Below are 21121 nucleotides of genomic sequence, written 5' to 3' on the forward strand. Positions count from 1 at the left end.
ACCTCTATCAAATCACCCCTCAGCCTCCTCTTTTCGAGAGAAAACAGCCCCAGCCTGTCCAATCTTTCCTGATAATTATAACCTCTCAGTTCTGGTATCATCCTTCTAAATCTTTTTTTGCACCATCTCCAGTGCCTCTATATCCTTTTTGTAATACGGAGACCAGAACTGTGCACAGTGCTCCAAGTGTGGTCAAACCAAGGTTCTATTACCAGTTTAGCATAACTTCACTGCTTTTCAATTCTATCCGTCTAGAAATGAACCCCAGTGCTTTGCTTTTTTATGGCCTTATTAACCTGCGTCGCTACTTTTAGTGAGTTGTGTATCTGTACCCCTGGATCCCTTTGCTTGATGACTCCATTTAGACTCTTATTTTCCAATGGGTTGAATGGGTTAACCACACGTATGTCATGCACTTTGAATCTACAGCTGCGAGCCAGTTTTCTTTCCTATCTCCACTCACTGGTTATCTCTTCAGTTGGTATCTCAGGTTGTTTGCACGGTGAAGTAATTCGGCTCCCTTATCAGAGAGCAAATACTCACGACTGCGCAGCACCAAGAGGTACCAGCCCCCGAAACCTGGGCTGAATCTGCCGAGATACCAAGGAAGATACGGTGGCTTTCCAGTTCTGGTGGCGATCTTGGTTTGGATCATACTGAGGGACAATGTGCACAGGGAAATGTGCCCGATGTATTGGCCTGTTCCTGATTCCGCTGGCATTTATTTGTATTGTGGCCAACGTCCTTCTTATTTTCCCTAATGCAGAGAGGACATGGACTGATCATATCACTCTGCAAGTCTGGCTGATGGGAGGAATAGTCGGGGGAGGACTTTTTGTAAGTGTATTTTCTACTTTCTTTTCATTTCTTGGTTGTCTCCTTCTCCTCCCCCCACGCTCCTGTTTATTGAAAGTGTTGGGCACGGCTCCACAGGAGTTGGCCGCCATTCAGGACCCTGCCCGAGTGGCCCATTCTTGGACGGCGAGTATCGGCAGGTCATTCAGCTGTGGAGGGGGGTGAGAGTCCATCCCTACCCCCCCACCCTCTCTCTCCAATGGGCACCACTGGGTAAGTGCTCAGGAGCAGGAATGCCAATTCCATCCCCCGAACCCAGTGGCATTGAGTCTAATCATGGCATCCCCAACGTCTGCCTCGGCTGGGGCCAGCCAACTCAGCACAGACCAGGCTTCAAACCGGAAACCTTCTAGGCTGTGCACCAGGCAGAGTCTATCCCCACTCAACCCATCAAAGGAGCTTTTTTTTAATCAATGTTAAAGAAAAAGACATTGTTGCTTCCCTTTTGTTTAACCAGGGTGGTAAAGCAGCATTAACCCCTTTGGTATTTTGCTGTTTCATGCATTGCCCAACGAATGTGGGCGCAGCCTGCAAGGGATGTGATTATGGGGCCATTGTCCGCTCAACCCCACCCATGCTGCCCTTGTGGGGAAATGGGACATCTACTCCATTTGGAATGACTTTTATTGAATTAAGAAACTTTCATGCATCGCAATCCTAATTTGTATGATATATGAGTTTGAAGAAGTGACTCATTGGTACTCACAAAGTATAGAACGCGAGGTCTGGTTGAATCTTAATTCCCTCTCATATCGCCCACGTAGGTTACCTAATAATATTCCTCCATCAGGAATATCAAGAGTACATTTTGAAGACCTGTGGGGTGTGGGATGTATTGAATAATTCAGGACCATCAAAACCATTTTAACACTGAAAAACGGGTGGGTTGGGGGTCAGGGGGCATTGAAAATCGCACCTATTTCAGACCCGTCTCCAATCCGCCCATTTCACCGGGGCAGGACGAGAGGTGGGCAACCAACCCACTCCCAGGAGGCGGGTTGGTGATTAAAACCTTTCAAGGAGGCTGCGGGCCTGCCATTTTTACAGGCCATTTTTGCAATTTCAACCCCTGGGGGCCGGGATTCCCGGTCCTTCTTCACACCGCGTGAGAGGAGGCGAGAAGGCCCGAAACTGCAGGTAAGTGCCTTTCTGGCACAGCTTGTGGGTCCGGAGGAGCAGGGGTGCTTCCCCCAGGCCCAACAAGCCTACCTGCAGCGATCATGGACCTCCGCAATGACCCCCGATTTTACCCCCCCCCCCCCACGATCGCGGACCCCCGCAATGACCCCAGATCCCGATACCCCCCCACCCCATGACTGAGCCCAGATCCCTCCCCCCATGCCTGCCTCTCCCTCCAGTGAACCCCATGCCCATCAGTGCCCATCAGTGCCTCCGTGCCCCCACCCCTCATCAATACAATCAAAGCCTTACCTGAAGACTTACCTTTTCACACCCTCTCCCTGGCTGCTCTCCCGTCCGACTGAGGCCAGCCTGTCAATCAGGCCGGCCACTGGATCGGCAAACCGACAAAAAAAAGACATCCTTCCGTCAAAATCGTTAAGGTCGTCCGGGAAACCCGTACTTCCGGGTTTCCCGTCTGCAATTTGACCCCTCCTGCCCCCTTCCCGGCTCGGGGTCAAAATCATGCCCTAGGAGTCTAGACCAGAATCAGTCATAAGGTATAGCCATCGAGTATTTGTATTGAATTCTGCTCATCCCATCATTCACCCTACGGAATAGAATTCAGTAACTGTAATTTAGTGAAGATGTGAAGGGGCGTGTGAAAGTGGTGCATGTTATTCCTTTGTAGTTGGGCTGCACTTCATCTGGGGTGGTGTGAGTGCTGATAATTCTATTGCTGTGTGGTGTGGGTTCAGAATCATAGAATGATACAGCACAGAAGGAGGGCATTCGGCCCATCGTCCCCGTGCCAGCTCTTTGAAACAGCTGTCCAATTAGTCCCACTCCCCACAGCCCTGCAAATTTTCCACTTCAAGTATTTATCCAATTCCCTTTTGAAAGTTGCTATTGAATCTGCTTCCAAGCAGCGCATTCCAGATCATAACAACTCGCTGAATAAAATATTTTTCCTCATATCGTCTCTGGCTCTTTTGCCAATTATCTTAAATCTGTGTCCTTGGGTTACTGACCCTCCTGCCAGTGGAAACAGTTTCTCCTTATTTACTCTATCAAAACCCTTCGTGATTTTGAACACCTCTATTAAATCTCCCCTTAACCTTCTCTACTCTAAGGAGAACAACCCCAGCTTCTCCATTCTTGCCACATAACTGAAGTCTTTCATCCCTGGTACCATTCTAGTAAATCTCCCCTGCACCCTCTCCAAGGCCGTGTTGTACCGAACTGTTGGGGATGAACTGGGACAGATCCCAATTTAGTACCTCGGCTATGCCCTCTGCCTCCACGAGAAGATCTCCTTTTTGGTCCCTAATCTGCCCCACCCTTCCTTTGACTACCCTTTAACTACTTACATGTTTATTAAAGACATGTTAGTTTTTATTTTTATAATGTGTAGAACCCCTGAACTCCATCTGATGGTGTGGGTTTAGGATGTTAAAATTGTGAACATTACCTCATTCTATTGTGGATTTAGAAAGTTCAGATTGCTAAGAAAGAAAAGAATTTGCATTTTTTAGTGACTTTCATGACCTCAGGACGTCCCAAAACGCTTGACTGCCAATTAATCACTTTTGAAGTGTAATGTAGGGAAACGCAGCAGCCAATTTGCACACAGCAAGCTCCCACAAACAGCAATGAGATAAATAACCAGATAATTTGTTTCAGTGATGTTGGTTGAGGAATTAATATTTGCCCAGGACACCGGGGTGGGGGGAACTCCCCTGATCTTCTTCAAATAGTGCTGCGGGGTCTTTTACTTCCTCTTGAGAGGGCAGACGGGGGCCTCGGTTTAATGTCTCATCCGAAAGATAGTCTCTTGTTCTCTCGTAGGTGTGAACATTCTCTTTACTCCATTGGTTCGGTCTTCGATTTAGAATATTTACACTGTGAACACTCTCGTGCTCTATTCTTGTACGATGAGAGTTTAGAATGTTTACACTGAACGTTCTCATCGAAATAATTCTTATCGGAGAATTAAGTTCAGAAACGATATAATTAATGGTATGTAATCTGTTAATTTAAGCAAGATATTAGAATTTAATGTGGAAACAGTGAAAAATTAACATTTAAGTGAATGCAAAAAACTGTTTAAGTTTTCTGTAGAATAAAAGATCCTGAGAGTGAGTTACAGGCTGGAGTCCATTTAACAGGTTCTGGTGGTTTATATGTGGATCTTACAACACCAGGTTATAGTCCAACTGTTTTATTTGAAAATCACAAGCTTTCGGAGGCTTTCTCCTTCGTCAGGTGAGCGAGTGTGTCCTCCTGACGAAGGAGAAAGCCTCCGAAAGCTTGTGATTTTCAAATAAAACAGTTGGACTATAACCTGGTGTTGTAAGATTCCTTACATTTGTCAACCCCAGTCCATCACCGGCATCTCCACATCATGTTTATATGTGGAATAACAGATACTCCGACATGAATTACAGGCTGGAAGCTAATTGAGGGGGTTTTAAGCTGTGGGAGCAAACACCAGTAGTTTATATGTCACCTCAACCACGAAAGGGGATTGCAGGCTAGAAATCAACCCCTCATACACATTTTCTTACAGTCTAAATTTTCAGTGGTAGTTTTATTTTGCTTTCATTCTGCGTGTCCTTTTTTTGCCTGAGAACAGGTGTCAGGGCAAATGTTAACTTTTTTGTCTAAAATTAGGTTTATTGCTTAATTGGAGCTGATCTGCCTGGTGCTACCTAGTACTGAATGCAGTGACGCTGGGCCATAGCTGTCTTAGTAACAGGTGTGGATTTGGAAACACAGGTTAGTGATTAACCTGTTTCCCTCCAAATTTCTGCTCTCCCCTCCTAAGGGCACCGACTCTCACTCATTAGGCAGTGGCAGGCTCTCTGGTGCCTCATCCCAGTGCCCATTCTTTGCACGAGAGCCCAGACAGGGAGTGCTGGCAGACTATTGAATCACGGGGGGCATCACATCGGTGTCCCATCCTGCCCTCTGTGGGCGGTGAATCAGGAGTAGGGGCCTGGCTGTTCCTCAGCCTAGACCAATTGTAATGGCCCTACCGCTATGCTGGCATAGATCAGCCAACCCAGCAGAAACTGGGGATTCAGTCTGGGGCCTCCCTGCTCTGTGCGGCTCATTACCACACTTGGCAGTTCAAGTCGCCACCCGAGCCGCTGGAGGAGGCCGAAGGTTTTATTTCAAGTGTCCGTGCTTTCGTTTCCTGAACACGCGCGTCCGAAAGAGGGTTCATTAAAACAAAGGCAACCTGGCTCATCCACAGATCAAAGAAAACCTACTTGAATTCTTGCTTTACGTGGCCCGGCCCTGGGGAGGTCAGCTCTCGAAATGATATCTCATGCAGGGACTTTTCCCCTGTTTGGTGTGGGACAAATCTCTGCTTTCATCACCCTTTCAACCTTCAGCTTAAATATCGGGAATGTTTTTTTTTTATCCCCAGATCCTATGTCCCGGATGTGCTGCAATCCGGGCAGGTGGAAAAGGATGCTGTGGAGCCGGATGTTGTGGGAATCGATGCCGGGTAAGATTCCCGATGCCTTTCAAACTGACCTGTTGAACCTGACCACTTACTGAATGCATTGGCAGCACATTAATTTGAAGATAATATTTAATAGAGATTGTTCTCTAGCCAAGATAGCAACCAAGAGAAGATTAATGGCATTTAAGTTTCTTTGTGAATAATTTGAAGGTTTTTTGTGTTCATTAATGTGAGCACTTTGGGTAACGAACTTTAAACTCTGGTCCCAGGGCAGGTACCAAGTATGGACAAATGTAAGGAATCTTACAACACCAGGTTATAGTCCGACAGTTTTATTTGAAAATCACAAGCTTTCGGAGCTTTTCTCCTTCGTCAGGTGAGTGTGGGATTCCATGGAAGGTACCGCATATATAGTCAGAGAAAAATGCCTGGTGATTACAGATAATCTTTCCAACTGCCCGTTATCAAGGCAATCAAAGGAGTGTTCAGACAGAGAGACATTACATACAGGACTACTGAATATACAAACGGCCAGAACCCAAAGACAGAGAGAGAGAGAGAGTACTAAGTACGCAGAGGAAAGCTCTCTCTATGCTGTTCCTACCACTTGCCCTAACCGTCTCAGAGCATCTTCACTGTACAAGATTGATGCTTTGCGCAGGTTTTTGTGTTTGGTGCTTGGAACCTGCAACCAGGACAGAGGGCGTGGGGGGGAAGGTAGAAGGACCTTTGTGAACCTGGCAAAAGGGGAAGAGTAGAAACTTCCCATCCGTCTATTCCTCATGTGCACAATGGTGGAGAAGACTCCTAACAAAAGGCTGGTGTGCCTTGTAGTGTGTTAACCCTAGCGTAAGTGAACAGTGTTGCACTCCTGCGTGAGGGCCATGATTTGTAATCCAACGCACTAGAATTAGGAAAACCAGCAGAAGGAAGGACCTAGAGTTACGTTGACCAGTTAAAGTGTGACTTTTCAATCACATGGTAACAGTTCAATGTTCCTATGCTGATGTTACTTTCACTGGGTGCTATTTTTACTCTTATTCTTGTACTGTGATACTCTGCTTTATCATACTGATATTATACTTGATCCTTTACTGATACTGTCGTTAATTATTGACAAATGTTACTTTTGATCTTCACTGATGTTACTCTTGATCCTTTACCGATGTTACTCTTTATTCTGGCCTGCTATTATTCTTGATCCTTTGATGTTGTTACTCTTGATCCTACACTGATGTTATTCTTGGCGATGTACAGCTGTTACTCTTGGGTTGTTACTAATATTAAATTTGATCCTGTCCTGATATTACTCTTCCCCAGTATTAACCTTGTCATTCCTCATTTTTTTCCTGCTATTTGTTGGTCCCAGTATATCTCAAACCGACTGCAATGAACCATTGTCAAGTTGTTACTCTTGAATCTACCCTGATGTTACTCTTGACCCTTTACTGATGTTACCCTTGACCCTTTACTGATGTTACCCTTGACCCTTTAGTGATGTTACCCTTGACCCTTTAGTGATGTTACCCTTGACCCTTTAGTGATGTTACTCTTGAATTTGCCCTGCTGCTGACCTTGATCTTTTACTGATGATACCCTTGATCTTTTGTTACTCTTAACCCTTTACCGATGTTAATCTTCATCCTTCACTAAAATTCCCTCCCTGAACCTCCCCACCTCTCTCTCCTCCTTTTAAGATCCTCTTTAAAACCTACTCACCTGTCTTAATGTCTCCTTTGGCTCGGTGTCAGTTTTTGTTTGATTACGTTCCTGTGAAGCACCTGGGGGCGTTTCACTACATCAAAGGTGCTACATAAATGCAAGTTGTTGTCGATGCTACTCTTGATTCCACACTCAACTTACTCCTGATCTTTTAGTGCTGTTACTCTCGATCCTACACTGATGTTACTCTTGGCGCTTCACTGCTGTTCCTCTTTGTTTGTTACTCCTATTATACTTGATCCTGCCCTGATATTACTCTTCCACAATATTAACCTTGCCATTCCTGATTCTTTTTCCTGCTTTCTGATGATCCCAGTATATCCCAAACCAACTGCACTGAACCATTGTCAAGTGATATATAAGTAGCTTGTGTACTTGTAGCCTGCCTTCTGTAATAAATTGGATAGCCAGGTGGTGAAGGATAGACTACTAGAGCCTGGTCTTCAGTTGCTTCCAAGCCTTTATTCACAGAGATCCACTGTGCACCCCCTAGATAAGCTCTCATATAAATGGATACAAAAGAGTCCCCAATTGATAAGCACCACCTGAATATAATTAACACTAATTGATATAATTAACACCCATTGATTATAAATCATATGGATACAATTAACACCTGCCCGTTAAATCTTTTGCTGCTACACAGCTGATGATGTTTGCATTTCTTGCAGATGCTACGATCCGTGTTCTCTTCCATCTTTGGAACCTTCGGCTCTGCGTATTGTCTGATTGTGTCAGCTACAGCCTTAGCGCATGGCCCATTGTGTGATTTGGGGTCTGGGGACTGGCAATATCCTTTTAAGGACTATGCAAACGGGTAGGTCATGAATTCTGACAGCTGACTTTCGTTTGATGCTGCCCCGATTAACTCAAAACTCAAACGGTAAAGAAAGGGCCGTTATGGCTGGGGAGAATGGCTTGACACTAAACTGACTGTATCACTCACAAAGGGACTCCCTCAATGGCTCAGTCAGTCGATGTGCAACTTAACCATAAGAAAATAGGAACCTAGGAACAGGAGTAGGCCATTCAGCCTCTCCAGCCTGTTCCACCATTCAATTAAATCATGGCTGGTCTGTACCTCAATATGAGGAGAGGTTGAGTAGATTGGGACTCTACTCATTGGAGTTCAGAAGAATGAGAGGCGATCTTATTGAAACATATAAGATTGTGAAGGGGCTTGATCGGGTGGATGCGGTAAGGATGTTCCCAAGGATGGGTGAAACTAGAACTAGGGGGCATAATCTTAGAATAAGGGGCTGCTCTTTCAAAACTGAGATGAGGAGAAACTTCTTCACTCAGAGGGTAGTAGGTCTGTGGAATTTGCTGCCCCAGGAAGCTGTGGAAGCTACATCATTAAATAAATTTAAAACAGAAATAGACAGTTTCCTAGAAGTAAAGGGAATTCGGGGTTACGGGGAGCGGGCAGGAAATTGGACATGAAGCTGAGTTCGGATTGGTCAAGGCCCTGTGGGTGGCGGAGCGGGCCCAGGGGCTGAGTGGCCGGGTCCTGCTCCTACTTCTTGTGTTCATGGATCAGATCAGCCATGATCTTATTGAATGGCGGAGCAGGCTCGAGGGGCCGATTGGCCTACTCCTGCTCCTATTTCTTATGTTCTTATGTTCAACTCTATTTACCTGTCTTAGATCCATATCCCTCGATACCCTTAGCCAACAAAAATCTATTGATCTCAGTCTTGAAATCTTCAATTGACCTCCAGCATCCACAACCTTTTAGGGGAGAGAGTTCCCACTGCCCTTTGTGTGAAAAAGTGCTTCCTGATTTCACTGCTAAATGGCCTGGCTCTAATTTTAAGGTTACGCCCCCTTGTTCTGGATTGCCCACCAGAGGAAATAGTTTCTCTGCATCTACCCTATCGAATCCCTTTATCATTTTGAAGCCTTCGATCAGATCACCCCTCCGCCTTCTAAACTCAAGGGAATACAAAACAAGTTAATGCAACCTGCCCTCGTAATTTAAACCTTTAAGCCCTGGGTATCATTCAGTGCCCAAAGCTGAACTCAGCACTCCAGGTGGGGCTTTGTACAACTAAAGCCGTGTAGACTCAGACACTCGCAAGTTTGATCCCTACTTTATGTAGAGTTTGCTGCTCTCAGCATTCAGGTTGTTACAATTGTCACAAGCCCCCTCCCCAGGCTAAAGATGGGGCAAATTTAACCATGGTTCTCTTTCCAATGACCCCTGCTTGAAAGTGTGTGTGTGTGTGTGTGTGTGTGTACTGTCAGGAAACATAGAAACAGGAGTAGGCCATTCAGCCCCTCGTGCCTGCTCCGCCATTTGATAAGATCATGGCTGATCTGTGATCCAGCTCCATATACCTGCCTTTGGCCCATATCCCTTAATACCTTTGATTGCCAAAAAGCTATCTATCTCAGATTTAAATTCAGCAATTGAGCTAGTATCAATTGCCGTTTGCGGTAGAGAGTTCCAAACTTCTACCACCCTTTGTGTGTAGAAATGTTTTCTAATCTCGCTCCTGAAAGGTCTGGCTCTAATTTTTAGACTGTGCCCCCTACTCCTAGAATCCCCAACCAGCGGAAATAGTTTCTCTCTATCCACCCTATCTGTTCCCCTTAATATCTTATAAACTTCGATCAGATCACCCCTTAACCTTCGAAACTCCAGAGAATACAACCCCAATTTGTGTAATCTCTCCTCGTAACTTAACCCTTGAAGTCCAGGTATCATTCTAGTAAAAGTCAGGTCAGAACAGCACTGATTATGGCTGTAGTGGTGTCTCAGTAAAATAGCCTGAGGATTTCTGGGCTCACGTGTGACAAATTAAACAAAAATAAAAAGGTTTGCAATGGAGGGAGAAATGGGTGTGTGGTGGTGTAATGGTCATGTTACTGGACGAATAATCCAGAGAACGTGAGTTCAAATCCCACCACGACAGTTTGTGAATTGGAATTCAGTTTAAATAAAAAAAAGTTGGTATCAGCAAAAGTGTTTGGATTGTTGTAAAAACCCAACTGGTTCACCATACAGCAGAAAATTTACAGCACAGAAGGAGGCCATTCGGCCCATCGTGTCCGCGCCGGTCGAAAATGAACCACCCAGCCTAATCCCACTTTGCAGCACTTGGTCTGTAGCCCTGCAGGTTACGGCATTTCAGGTGCACATCCAGACACCTTTTTAAATGAGTTGAGGGTTTCTGCCTCTACCACCCTCTCAGGCAGTGAGTTCCAGACCCCACCACCCTCTGGGTGAAAACATTTTTTCCTCAGCTCCCCTCTAATCCTTCTACCAATCACTTTAAATCTATGCCCCCTGGTTATTGACCTCTCTGCTAAGGGAAATAGGTCCTTCCTGTCCACTCTATCTAGGCCCCTTATAATTTTGTACACCTCAATTAAATCTCCCCTCAGCCTCCTCTGTTCCAAAGAGAACAACCCCAGCCTATCCGATCTTTCCTCATAGCTAAAATTCTCCAGTCCGGGCAACATCCTCGTAAATCTCCTCTGTACCCTCTCTAACGCTTCTGACCAATGTCATTTAGGGAAGGAAACCTGCCGTCCTTACCCGGTCTGGTCAATATGTGACTCCAGTCCCACACCAAGGTGGTTGACTCTTAATTGCCCCCTGAAGCGGCCCAGCAAAGCCCCTCTGTTGTATCAAACAGCTACGGAGAATAACCACACGGCCTGTGGCGGTTCAAGAAGGCAGGCCCTCCACCGTCTTCTCTGAGCAACTAGCGATGGGCAAATAATGCCAGCCTTGCCAGTGACGCCAACATCCCGAGAATGAATATAAAAAAAATATATGGCACTGTGCAGCAGGAAGCTTCCTCTCGAGATGGCTGGATTTTCCTGATGGCGATGACCAATTGCATTAACAGTACAACTATTCCCAGTTTTTTTTAACTGTCCCTCCGCTCTCCGGTTCGATGCATGGAGTTCGAGCCGAGGACAGCTGACCATTCCAAAAGGGGATATGTTGGTGGGAATTGTTGCCCAGTGAGCAGTGTTGCTTTTCCCCAGTGGGGTGAACAGCATGAATACAACCCCACTGGGGCCAGGTTTGTCAAATGTAGTGGACATGCGTGGGGTCCTCCACTCACCAGGGCATCGACAGTAGGCTGCAAATTCATGGTTGTCCAAGAGATAAATTGCCAACTTGCCCATGTTGTCCAGGACAGTTGCCCCCGCCCCCCCCCACCCCATTTCCCCCTACTCAAAGTGCCATTCACTGGCACAATCACCCCACTTGGCACAGCGATTCTCCTGAGACAAGTGTCAACAGTCACAGTGAATCCCAGCTCCCTTTACGCCCTCAATCATTGGTGCATCACTCTGTAAGGAGTTCCATCACCGTCCTTCCATTGTGGTTTTCTTTAGGAATTAGAGATTGCGCTGGGTGTCCCGCGTTTGGCCACAGTGACCCATATAGGCCGATGTTTCTTTCTGTCATTAGACGGGCAGCAGAATCTTCCACACAAGTAGGTTGGTGATCTTGGATCATGTGGGATTTCATCGCTGCTGCCTCTCAGAGATGATACACTGCTAAATTCTACAAGGATCCAATGCATCTGAGGTGGCCACCATCCCTTTCCCCTCTATAACCGTTCTGCCTCTCCTACTTCATTCAATTTTGATGTCCTGCTCTGTGGAGCTTGGTCTTTCACCTAGCTTTCTTGGTTTAAAAAAAGTCAGTCCTGGAACAGTCACCCTGTGTGACGGAGAAACTCTCTCTCTCTCTCTCCCCCTCTCGCTATCTCTCACACAAATCTCCAACTGATGGCATATGTTATGGCATCATTAACAGGGCATGGGAACAGTTTCGCTCCCTGCCTTGACTCGCGAAAGAGTGGTGAGAGGGAGACGGGCACTAAATGGATAAGGGAGGGAGGACGAGAAAATGAGTGTTGGGGAATAAAATTATCATTTTCTCTCAACTAATGCCCCATTGAAATGCATTTATTTTCTCAACAGGACTAATTACCTAGTAAACCAGACTTTGTGGACGATTTGCAAACAGCCTAAGAATATCGTCATGTGGAATGTAGTCCTATTCTCCATTTTACTTGGGGCCAGTGCAATCGAGCTGGCTTTCTGCATGCTACAGGTTGTTAACGGATGCATCGGAGTTTTCTGCGGAGACTGCAGGAAGAACAAAAGGAAGGAAGTAAGTATTAGCTTTGCATTATCAACCTCGGTCAATCATTCTCTTCAATTTTATCTTCTACTTGGCACTTTGACAATCAATGTTGTGTCTCCAGTTGGGTCTAAGTCTCTGGTTTGAAGAGCAGGTGATTAGGATGACTCTTGTCTCCAGGCTTCTTTTCTCCACTACAAACTGTCTCCTTAAATCCCTCGCCCCTGCCCCCTCCACCCTCATCTCCAACAACAAGTGCGAGGAGCTCATGGACTTCTTTGTTACTAAGATGGAGACCATCCGTTCAGCTGCCTCTGCCGCACGCCTCCCATACCCTTGTGCTCCAAGTTACGCTTGCACCAAGGTTCCCCCCTGACCTAGCCCCGAGCCCGCATCTTTCTCTAGTTTCTCTCCTATCTCCCTGTAGTCCCTCACTGAGCTCATCTTGCCCATGAAACCCGCTTCCTGCTCTCTCAACCCCATTCCCACTAAAATGCTGGACACCCAACTTCCCTTCTTGGCCCCCATGCTAGTAGATATTGTAAACAGTTCCCTCTCCTCGGGCAATGTCCCCCTCCCTTTCAAATCTGCCGTCATCACCCCACTTCTCGAAAAATCAACCCTTGACCCCTTCTGAGCTTGCAGACAACTACCCCATTTCCAACCTCCCTTTCCTCTTCAAAGTCCTTGAACGTGTTGTCGCCTCCCAAATCTGTGCCACTCTTTCCCGCAACCTCATGTTTGAACCTCTCCAATCAGGTTTCCGTCCCTGCTTCAGAACTGAAACGGCTCTAATCAAAATCACAAATGGCGCCTTCTATAAATGTGACGTGGTGCACTATCTCTCCTCGTCTTTCCTTCTCTCTCTGCAGCCTTTGACCCGGTTAACCACTCCGTTCTCGTCCGTTGTCTAGCTGAGTGGAACTGCCCTCACCTTGTTCCACTCTTACCTATCCAATCATAGCCAGAGAATCTCCAGCAATGGTTTCCCGTCCCACATCGTTACCTCTGGAGTTCCCCCAACGATCTATCCTTGGCCCCTTCCTATTCCTCATCTACATGCTGCCTCTCGCGACATAACCGAAGACATGATGTCAAGTTCCGCATGTACACTGACGATACTCAGCTCTACCTCACCTCTCTCGGCCCTTCCACTGCCTCTGATTAGTCAGCCTGCACGTCCAACATCCGGGGCTGGATGAGCTGCAATTTCCTCCGATTAAACATCGGGAAGATTGAAGCCATTGTCTTCGGCCCCTGCGACAAACTCCGTTCCCTCGCCACCGATTCCATCCCTCTCCCTGGCCACTATCTGAGGCTGAACCAGACTGTTTGCAACCTCGGCGTCCTATTTGAACCTGAGATGAGTTTCCGATCTCATATCCTCTCCCTCACCAAGACCGCCTACTTCCACCTCCGTAACATCGCCCGTCTCCGCCCCCGCCTCAGCTCATCTGCTGCTGAAACCTTCATCCATGCCTTTCTTACCTCCAGACCTGACTATTCCAATGCTCTCCTGGCCGGCCTCCCATCTTCCACCCTCCATAAACTTCAGCTCATCCAAAACTCTGCTCTCCGTATCCTAACTGGCACCAAGTCCCGTTCCCCCATCACCCCCTGACCTGCATTGGCACCCGGTCCATCAACACCTTGATTTTAAAATTCTCACCCTTGTGTCAAATCCCTCCATGGCCTCTCCCTAGAACATAAGAAATAGGAGCAGGAGTAGGCCATACGGCCCCTCGAGCCTGTTCCGCCATTCAATCAGATCATGGCTGATCTTCAACCTCAACTCCACTTTCCTGCCCCATCCCCATATCCCTCGATTCCCCTAGAGTCCAAAAGTCTATCCATCTCAGCCTTGAGTAAATTCAATGACTGAGTATCCACAGCCCTCTGGGGTAGAGAATTCCAAAGATTCACAACCCTCTGAGTGAAGAAATTCCTCCTCATCTCAGTCTTAAATGGCCGACCCCTTATCCTGAGACTATGCCCTCTAGTTCTAGACTCTCCAGCCAGGGGAAACAACCTCTCAGCATCTACCCTGTCAAGCCCTCTCAGAATCTTATATGTTTCAATGAGATCACCTCTCATTCTTCTAAACTCCAGAGAGTATAGGCCCATTCTACTCAACCTCTCCTCATAGGACAACCCTCTCATCCCAGAAATTAATCTAGTAAACCTTCATTGCACCGCCTCTAAAGCAAGTATATCCTTCCTTAGATAAGGAGACCAAAACTGTACGCAGTACCCCAGGTGAGGTCTCACTAAACCCCTGTACAATCGTAGTAAGACTTCCTTACTCTTGTACTCCAACCCACTTGCAATAAAGGCCAACATGCCATTTGCTTTCCTAATTGCCTTAAGTACCTTCATGCTAACGTTTTGTGTTTCTTGTACCAGGACACCCAAATCTCTCTGAACACCAACATTTAATAGTTTCTCACCATTTAAAAAATATTCTGTTTTTCTATTCTTCCTACCAAAGTGGATAACCTCACATTTCCCCACATTATACTCCACCTGCCACCTTCTTGCCCACTCGCTTAATCTGTCTATATCCCTTTGCAGACTCTTTGTGTCCCCCTCACAGCTTACTTTCCCACCTAGTTTTGTATCATCAGCAAATTTGGATACATTACACTCGGTCCCTTCATCCAAGTTATTAATATAGATTGTAACTAGCTGAGGCCCAAGCACTGATCCTTGCGGCACCCCACTAGTTACAGCCTGCCAACCTGAAAATGGCTCGTTTATCCCTACTCTCTGTTTTCTGTCCGTTAACCAATCCTCTATCCATGCTAATATATTACCCCCAACCCCATGAGCCCTAATCTTGTGTAACAACCTTTTGTGGCACCTTATCGAATGCCTTTTGAAAATCCAAATATACCACATCCACTGGTTCCCCTTTATCTACCCTGCTAGTTACATCCTCAAAAAACTCTAATAAATTTGTCAAACATGATTTCCTTTTCACAAAACCATGTTGACTCTGCCTAATCATATGATGTTATAAGTGCCCTGTTACCACTTCCTTAATAATGGATTCCAGCATTTTCCCGACGACTGATGTCAAGCTATCTCTGTAAGCTCCTCCGGCCCTACAGCCCTCCGAGAACTCTGGATTTCTCCAAATCCGACCTCTTGTGCATCCCCCACTTCCTTTGCCCCACCTTTGGCGGCCGTGCTTTCAGCCGTCTCGGCCCTAAGCTCTGGAATTCCCTCCCTAAACTTCTCCACCTCTCTCTCCTACTTCAAGTCCCTGCTTAAAACCTACCTCTTTGACCAAGCTTTTAGTTGAGAGGCCAGGCCATGAAGGGATATAAAGACGAGGATGAGAATTTTACACTGGAGGACTGGCGTCAATGTAGGTCAGCGAGCACAGTGGTGATGAGTGAGCGGGACCTGACAGCCCAAACTGATGTGTTGGAAGTCTCCTCATTTGTTGGCTGATTTCTCCTCATTTCAGCTTGTCCTACCTCAAATGGGTTTGGCCAGAAATGGGCCTGAGGGCATAAAATGACCCGTAACACGCCACTGACTGGCAGTGTCGCTCATGCAGTAAAGGATTCTCTTCTGAGGTGGGAGATAGAGGGACAGATTCTCCTCTTGCTGCACCTGAGTCAATTGGATCGTCCGAGTGCAGCTCGGAGAGGAAAATTGGGTCGGAAATTACATCGAAATTATAAAACAGACAGGCCATTCGGCCCAGCGAGTCCATGTTGGTGTTCCTCCTCCATCCATAGAAACATAGAATATAGGAGCAGGAGCAGGCCATTCAGCCCTTCGAGCCTGCTCCGCCATTCAATACGATCATGGCTGATCTTCTATCTCAATACCATTTTCCCGCTCTCTCCCCATACCCCTTGATGCCTTTTCTGTCTAGAATTCTATCCAGCTCCTTCTTAAATATATTCAGTGACTTGGCCTCCACAGCCTCCTGTGGTAGAGAATTCCACAGGTTCACCACCCTCTGAGTGAAGAAATTTCTCCTCATCTCAGACCCAAATGCCCTACCCCTGTATCCTGAGACTGTGACCCCTCGTTCTGGACCCCCAGCCAGGGGAAACATCCTCCCTGCATCCAGCCTGTCCAGCCCTGTCAGAATTTTATACGTTGCAATGAGATCCCCTCTCATTCTTCTAAACTCGAGTGAATACAGGCCGAGTCGACCCAATCTCTCCTCATACGACAGTCCTGCCATCCCAGGGATCAGTCTGGTGAACCTTCGCTGCACTCCCTCTATGGCAAGTATATCCTTTCTTAGGTAAGGAATATCCTTTCTTAGCTAATCCCATTTTCCCGTCTTGTTCCCATATCCCTATATCCCCCTTCAACCACCTATCTAATGCTGATGTGGTCTCTGCTTCAATCACTAACTCTGGTCGTGCATTCCACAGCCTCTGTGTAAATAAGTTTCTCCTACTCTCTGTTACATTTAATCTTATATCTATGTCCTCTCATTCCAGACCCCCTCAACCACTGCAAACGGTCTGATTCTATCTACTCTCTACCAACTCTTCAAACACTTGTCAAATCACCTTCGACAACTCTGCATTCCTTCAACTCCGAACCTTTTGTGATTCCCCCACCCCAAGTCTGCCTTGGTGTTCCTATTTGCTGGAATGCACCCTCTCGAGGGACAGGGCCAGCTTTCCCTCTCTGTGCTGCACCCAGGCAATCCAAGGCGTAGAAAGGCGCGCGTCTGTCCCGCATTACTTGAAGCAGCATAGGTGGAGTTTTAAAGTGACAGTAAAAAAAAATAGTTGACGTGTTTCTTAATTTAATTCTTTGCGGCTTTCTTTTTTTTAAACAGTAAAGTTTAGTGATGAGTGGATTCCCGTAGATCTCAGTTACCCAAATGTTGGACCTCATTTTGAATCCTGAGGGGAGTCTGAGTGTGCGAAGCTTCCTATGGGAGTGTTTGATAAAAGCCCTGTCCACTCTGTGCGTGCTCAGCGTTAATGCTTCAGTTTGTGCGATTCTGAATGTTGCCTTTTAAGTCTCGCTCATTGTAACTTTGCTTTGTGCTTTTTTTTTGTGTGTGCAGGACGATGGTTTGTAAACACTCGGACCTGAGGTGGAGGCCCGACGCACTCGCGTAGATCTAGCAATTTGAAATGTGTTTGCGGCCCTCGTCAGTGGCTTTAGGCTCGCTCTGTCTCCTGTTTTTGCCTCTCCGTTTAATTAAAAAGACCGAAAATAAGTCTTGGACTTTATTTCGGTTCCAATCAGAGCCCTGCTGATTCACTCATTGTTCCACAGTGCCCCACTAGTGGGCATCCAGTGGCATTGCTCATTGAGGATCCATTCTCTCTCTGTCGCGCTCATCTTCGTTTGGCTGCTTCTCTCTTTCTCTCCTCTTCTGCCCCTCTCCCCGTTTCTTTTCTCTTCTGGGTTCCTCTCCTCCTTTTATTCCGTTTCTCTTTCTCTCGTTTCGTTTTTTTTTTTCTCCTCCGGTTCTGGGCTCTCTGTTCTGCTCTCTGTGGTGGGAGTCGGTGGGTGACGTGCTGAGGATAACGGTATTTTCCTGGTGGGGCGAGGGATCCAGCCAGTGGTCTAAGCCGGCGGGCTGTGGCTTTTGATGGCGGGAGAGGCCGAGGCCGTAGGCTGCAGCTTTTGGTGGGTGAATATGGAACTTCAGGTGGGCAGGAAGACGGTTTAGGAGTGGAAAGTGGGAAGAGGAATAGGGAAAGAGTGAGGAATGGGAGGGCAATGGGTGCACAGGGTAAGAGGGATAAGGAAAGGGAGAGGCTTGCAGGCATTTAAAAAGAGGTTGAGGCTATTCTCCGGGGCAGAATGTATTTTGGTAGCAGCTCTTTTAATGTAGAAATTGGTTCTTTATGAGGTCTGTAGGTAGCAGTGTGTGTGAGAGACAGGGAGAGAGAGCAACGCCACAGCACCACTTAGTATCATAGGAACAGGAGGAGGCCATTCAGCCCCTCGAGCCTGTTCCCCCATTCAATTACATCAGAGCCGATCTGTACCTCAACTCCATTTACCTGCCTTTGTTCCATATCCTTTGATACCCTTAACTAACAAAAATCTATTGATCTCAGCCTTGAAAATTTCAATTGATCCCCAGCGTCCACAGCCTTTTGGGGGAGAGAATTTCAGATTTCTGAGGCCTTAGGTGAGCATGTGTGCGTGTGTGTGTGTGTGTCTATTTATGTGTCTGTGCATGTGTATATTTGTGTGTGTGCACATTTGTGGTGCATTTGTATGTATACGTGTGTGTGTTTGTGCATTTGTGTGTTAGTGTGTGTGTGTGTATACATGTGTGTGCGTGCATGCATGTGTGCTCGTGTCCATGCGTGTTTCTGTGTGTTGCGCACGTGTGAGTGAAATTGTTCAGCCCATACTCTAAGATGGCTCTGTACTTGGACTCAATAATGAAGTCAGTTGCTTCAGTTCAGCCAGTCACTCACATCTCCCATGAGTTTGCTCATCTCTCTGTGACTCCCTTGAGATAGAGAGTGGGAATGTTTAAGTTAAGGGCTTGACCGTCAGTATCTGGGGAAGAGGAGAATTGCATAGAATTGAACAGCACAGAAACAGCCGGCCTTTATACTCCACACGAACCTGCTCCCATCTTTCTTGATATTATCTTATCAGCATATCCTTCTATTCCTTTCTCCCTCATGTGTTTATCTAGCTTCCCCTTAAATGCATCTATGTTATTCGCCTCAACCACTCCATGTGATAGCGGGTTCCACATTCTCACCACTCTCTGGGTAAAGAAGTTTCTCCTGAATTCCTCATTGGATTTATTAGTGACTATCCTATATTAATAGCCCCTAGTTCTGGTCTCTCCCACAAGTGGAAACATCTCTACGTCTACCCTATCGAACCCCTTCATAATCTTGAAGACCTCTATCAGGTCACCCCTCAGTCTTCTCTTTTCTGGCTCTTCTCAGCCAGAGAGAACTGACTGAGGTGAAATTCCCCCACCCCTTCTCCCTCCATGTACCCATCTAGTACAGCATGAAGCCCCAATTGGTGGCTCTGCCATCTTTGTAACTGGGAGTCAGCCGTGGGGCTAAAACCCACATGTAAAAAATGGCGTGAGCAGCACCGTGACCATTGGGATTCTTTGAAGGTGGATCGCCAAGAAATTATAGCTTGCAAGCCAGAAATTTCTGATGTAAACTTTGTACCTGGATTTGCTGACCAAATAAATGCAAATTTTTAATGACTTCTGGTGCATCCATTTCCAATTGGAGGAGGGGAGGAGACTCCCGCCCATTGTGCCAGCCTTGCTTTGGGCTCGAGGAATGGGCTTTGTATCAGGAGACCCGAGAGGCAGTTTTTAACTCTCTGGAAAAACCCTGAATCGTCCGACAGATTTTTGCCAGCGAGGATTGATTCAAAGCGAAGGAGACTTGACTATTTATGTACGATACCCTCTTAAAGTTCCATTAAGCCAATCTGGACATGTAAAGGAAGAATAAGCAGAACGGCGACCATGCCCTTCAATTTTCCTATTTCACTGCGTCGCTGTTGGAGGTAATTCAAGAACTGCTTGGAGATCAGCTCTCACGTAAAGCTTTCCAACACAAACACATTGTCCAAAGTTATTGAAGAGAGCTGCTAATGCTTAAGAACGTTTATTATTTGGAACCAAAGGTACAAAGTCAAGTGAAGTACTGTAATCTTTCTAATCTGTTGCTTGGCTCTTGCTTCTGTATAATCTTACTTCTTAATAAATACCAGTTAGTCTGTAGTAATGGTCAGCTGGGGACAGCAGGAGTATGCAGCGGTATTACTGTATTACTTCTAGTGTATACCCAAACAGTAAAAGGGTTCATTCTTCACATTGCACCATCCTGCAAGTGTCAGGCTTGTCTACGGAAGCCGACTGTTGTGTTAAGCACGAGTAAAATGTATCGGAACAGGAGCCAGAACAATGTTCTGGTGGTTGGATGGACCTTGTTTTGTCAGCCCTTTGCTTCCGTCTGTGTCTGCCATAAGGATGACAAGAGGGTAGTTCTGGTCTCCCAGGAACCATCCTCCCAGTCTGCATTCAACTTCAGATAGGCCTGGGACAGATCGTAGTATAGGAAGAGTTTCAGGTTGGAGAAGACTTCAGTCCAACTAACCCACTTTAAAATTGAAGTGTTTCTGGACAGGGAGTCAAAGTAGGTCAGCGAGCACGGGGGGTGACGGGTGAACGAGAGGGCCAATGGTAGACAGTTGAGAGTTTGAAAGTACAGTGGTAATTGACTTGGGGGAGAGTTTTTCCAGGGACGGAAGCAGAAGGAAGTGGTTTAGGAGTAGGGGGATGTAAGTGGTGAGGGATACAAGGAAGTGATCAGACATGGCCTTGTTCTGCGATCGAGACGAAGGGAGTAGAGAGGCCATATGAGATGGCAAGGTCAAGCTCCAGCCTCCGACTCATTGGCTGACACAGTGGTGTCAATAGTCACAGCGATAATAAAAGTCCAAGTAACATGCATCCAAATAAATCCAGCCCAGGCACGAGCGAGGAAGGGCTCCCCTCTTTCTCTGTTGTGGACTAGTGTAGGGGGGGGGGGGCCGACACTGTCCTTTTACCCTCTGCAGGTTGAGCTCAGATTAACAAAATTCACTCTTGTAAGTACGGGTCAGCCTCCACCGAACATCACGGTGACGATGTAGTTTTGCCCAGAGATAGTAACACCAGCCCTAAACCACAACACACACTGGAAATTCATTCCCACTTTCCTTCCCAGCCTCCAGGATTTTACCCATTTCAAGCCGTCACCAAAAAATTAAAGTTACCGCCAATAAATGCTTCGAGTCTCAAAGTTACCAGTTTTGTGGATTCTCGCCTGACAGTACGAAGATGCTAC

The 21121-nt window shown here is 46.6% G+C and overlaps 1 protein-coding gene across 1 annotated transcript; it reads left to right on the forward strand.

Annotated features, from left to right (window-relative positions):
• The first annotated feature begins 547 nt into the window (after positions 1-547).
• On the forward strand, positions 548-19485 carry tm4sf5 (transmembrane 4 L six family member 5). The gene is made up of 5 exons (XM_067971839.1): positions 548-837; positions 5411-5491; positions 7843-7988; positions 12125-12317; positions 17341-19485. The coding sequence occupies exons 1-5, from the start codon at positions 667-669 to the stop codon at positions 17353-17355; spliced, it is 606 nt and encodes a 201-aa protein (XP_067827940.1). The 5' UTR covers positions 548-666; the 3' UTR covers positions 17356-19485.
• Positions 19486-21121: the final 1636 nt, after the last annotated feature.

Source organism: Heptranchias perlo, chromosome 35 (assembly GCF_035084215.1).
Source record: "Heptranchias perlo isolate sHepPer1 chromosome 35, sHepPer1.hap1, whole genome shotgun sequence".
In the NCBI taxonomy this organism is placed as follows: Eukaryota; Metazoa; Chordata; class Chondrichthyes; order Hexanchiformes; family Hexanchidae; genus Heptranchias; species Heptranchias perlo.

Excerpts from the sequence above, each read along its gene's own strand:
- tm4sf5 (XM_067971839.1), top strand. The coding sequence starts at position 667 with ATGTGCACAGGGAAATGTGCCCGATGTATTGGCCTGTTCCTGATTCCG. Across the intron at positions 838-5,410 it reads TAGTCGGGGGAGGACTTTTT|ATCCTATGTCCCGGATGTGC; the intron begins GTAAGTGTATTT and ends TTTTATCCCCAG. Across the intron at positions 5,492-7,842 it reads GTTGTGGGAATCGATGCCGG|ATGCTACGATCCGTGTTCTC; the intron begins GTAAGATTCCCG and ends CATTTCTTGCAG.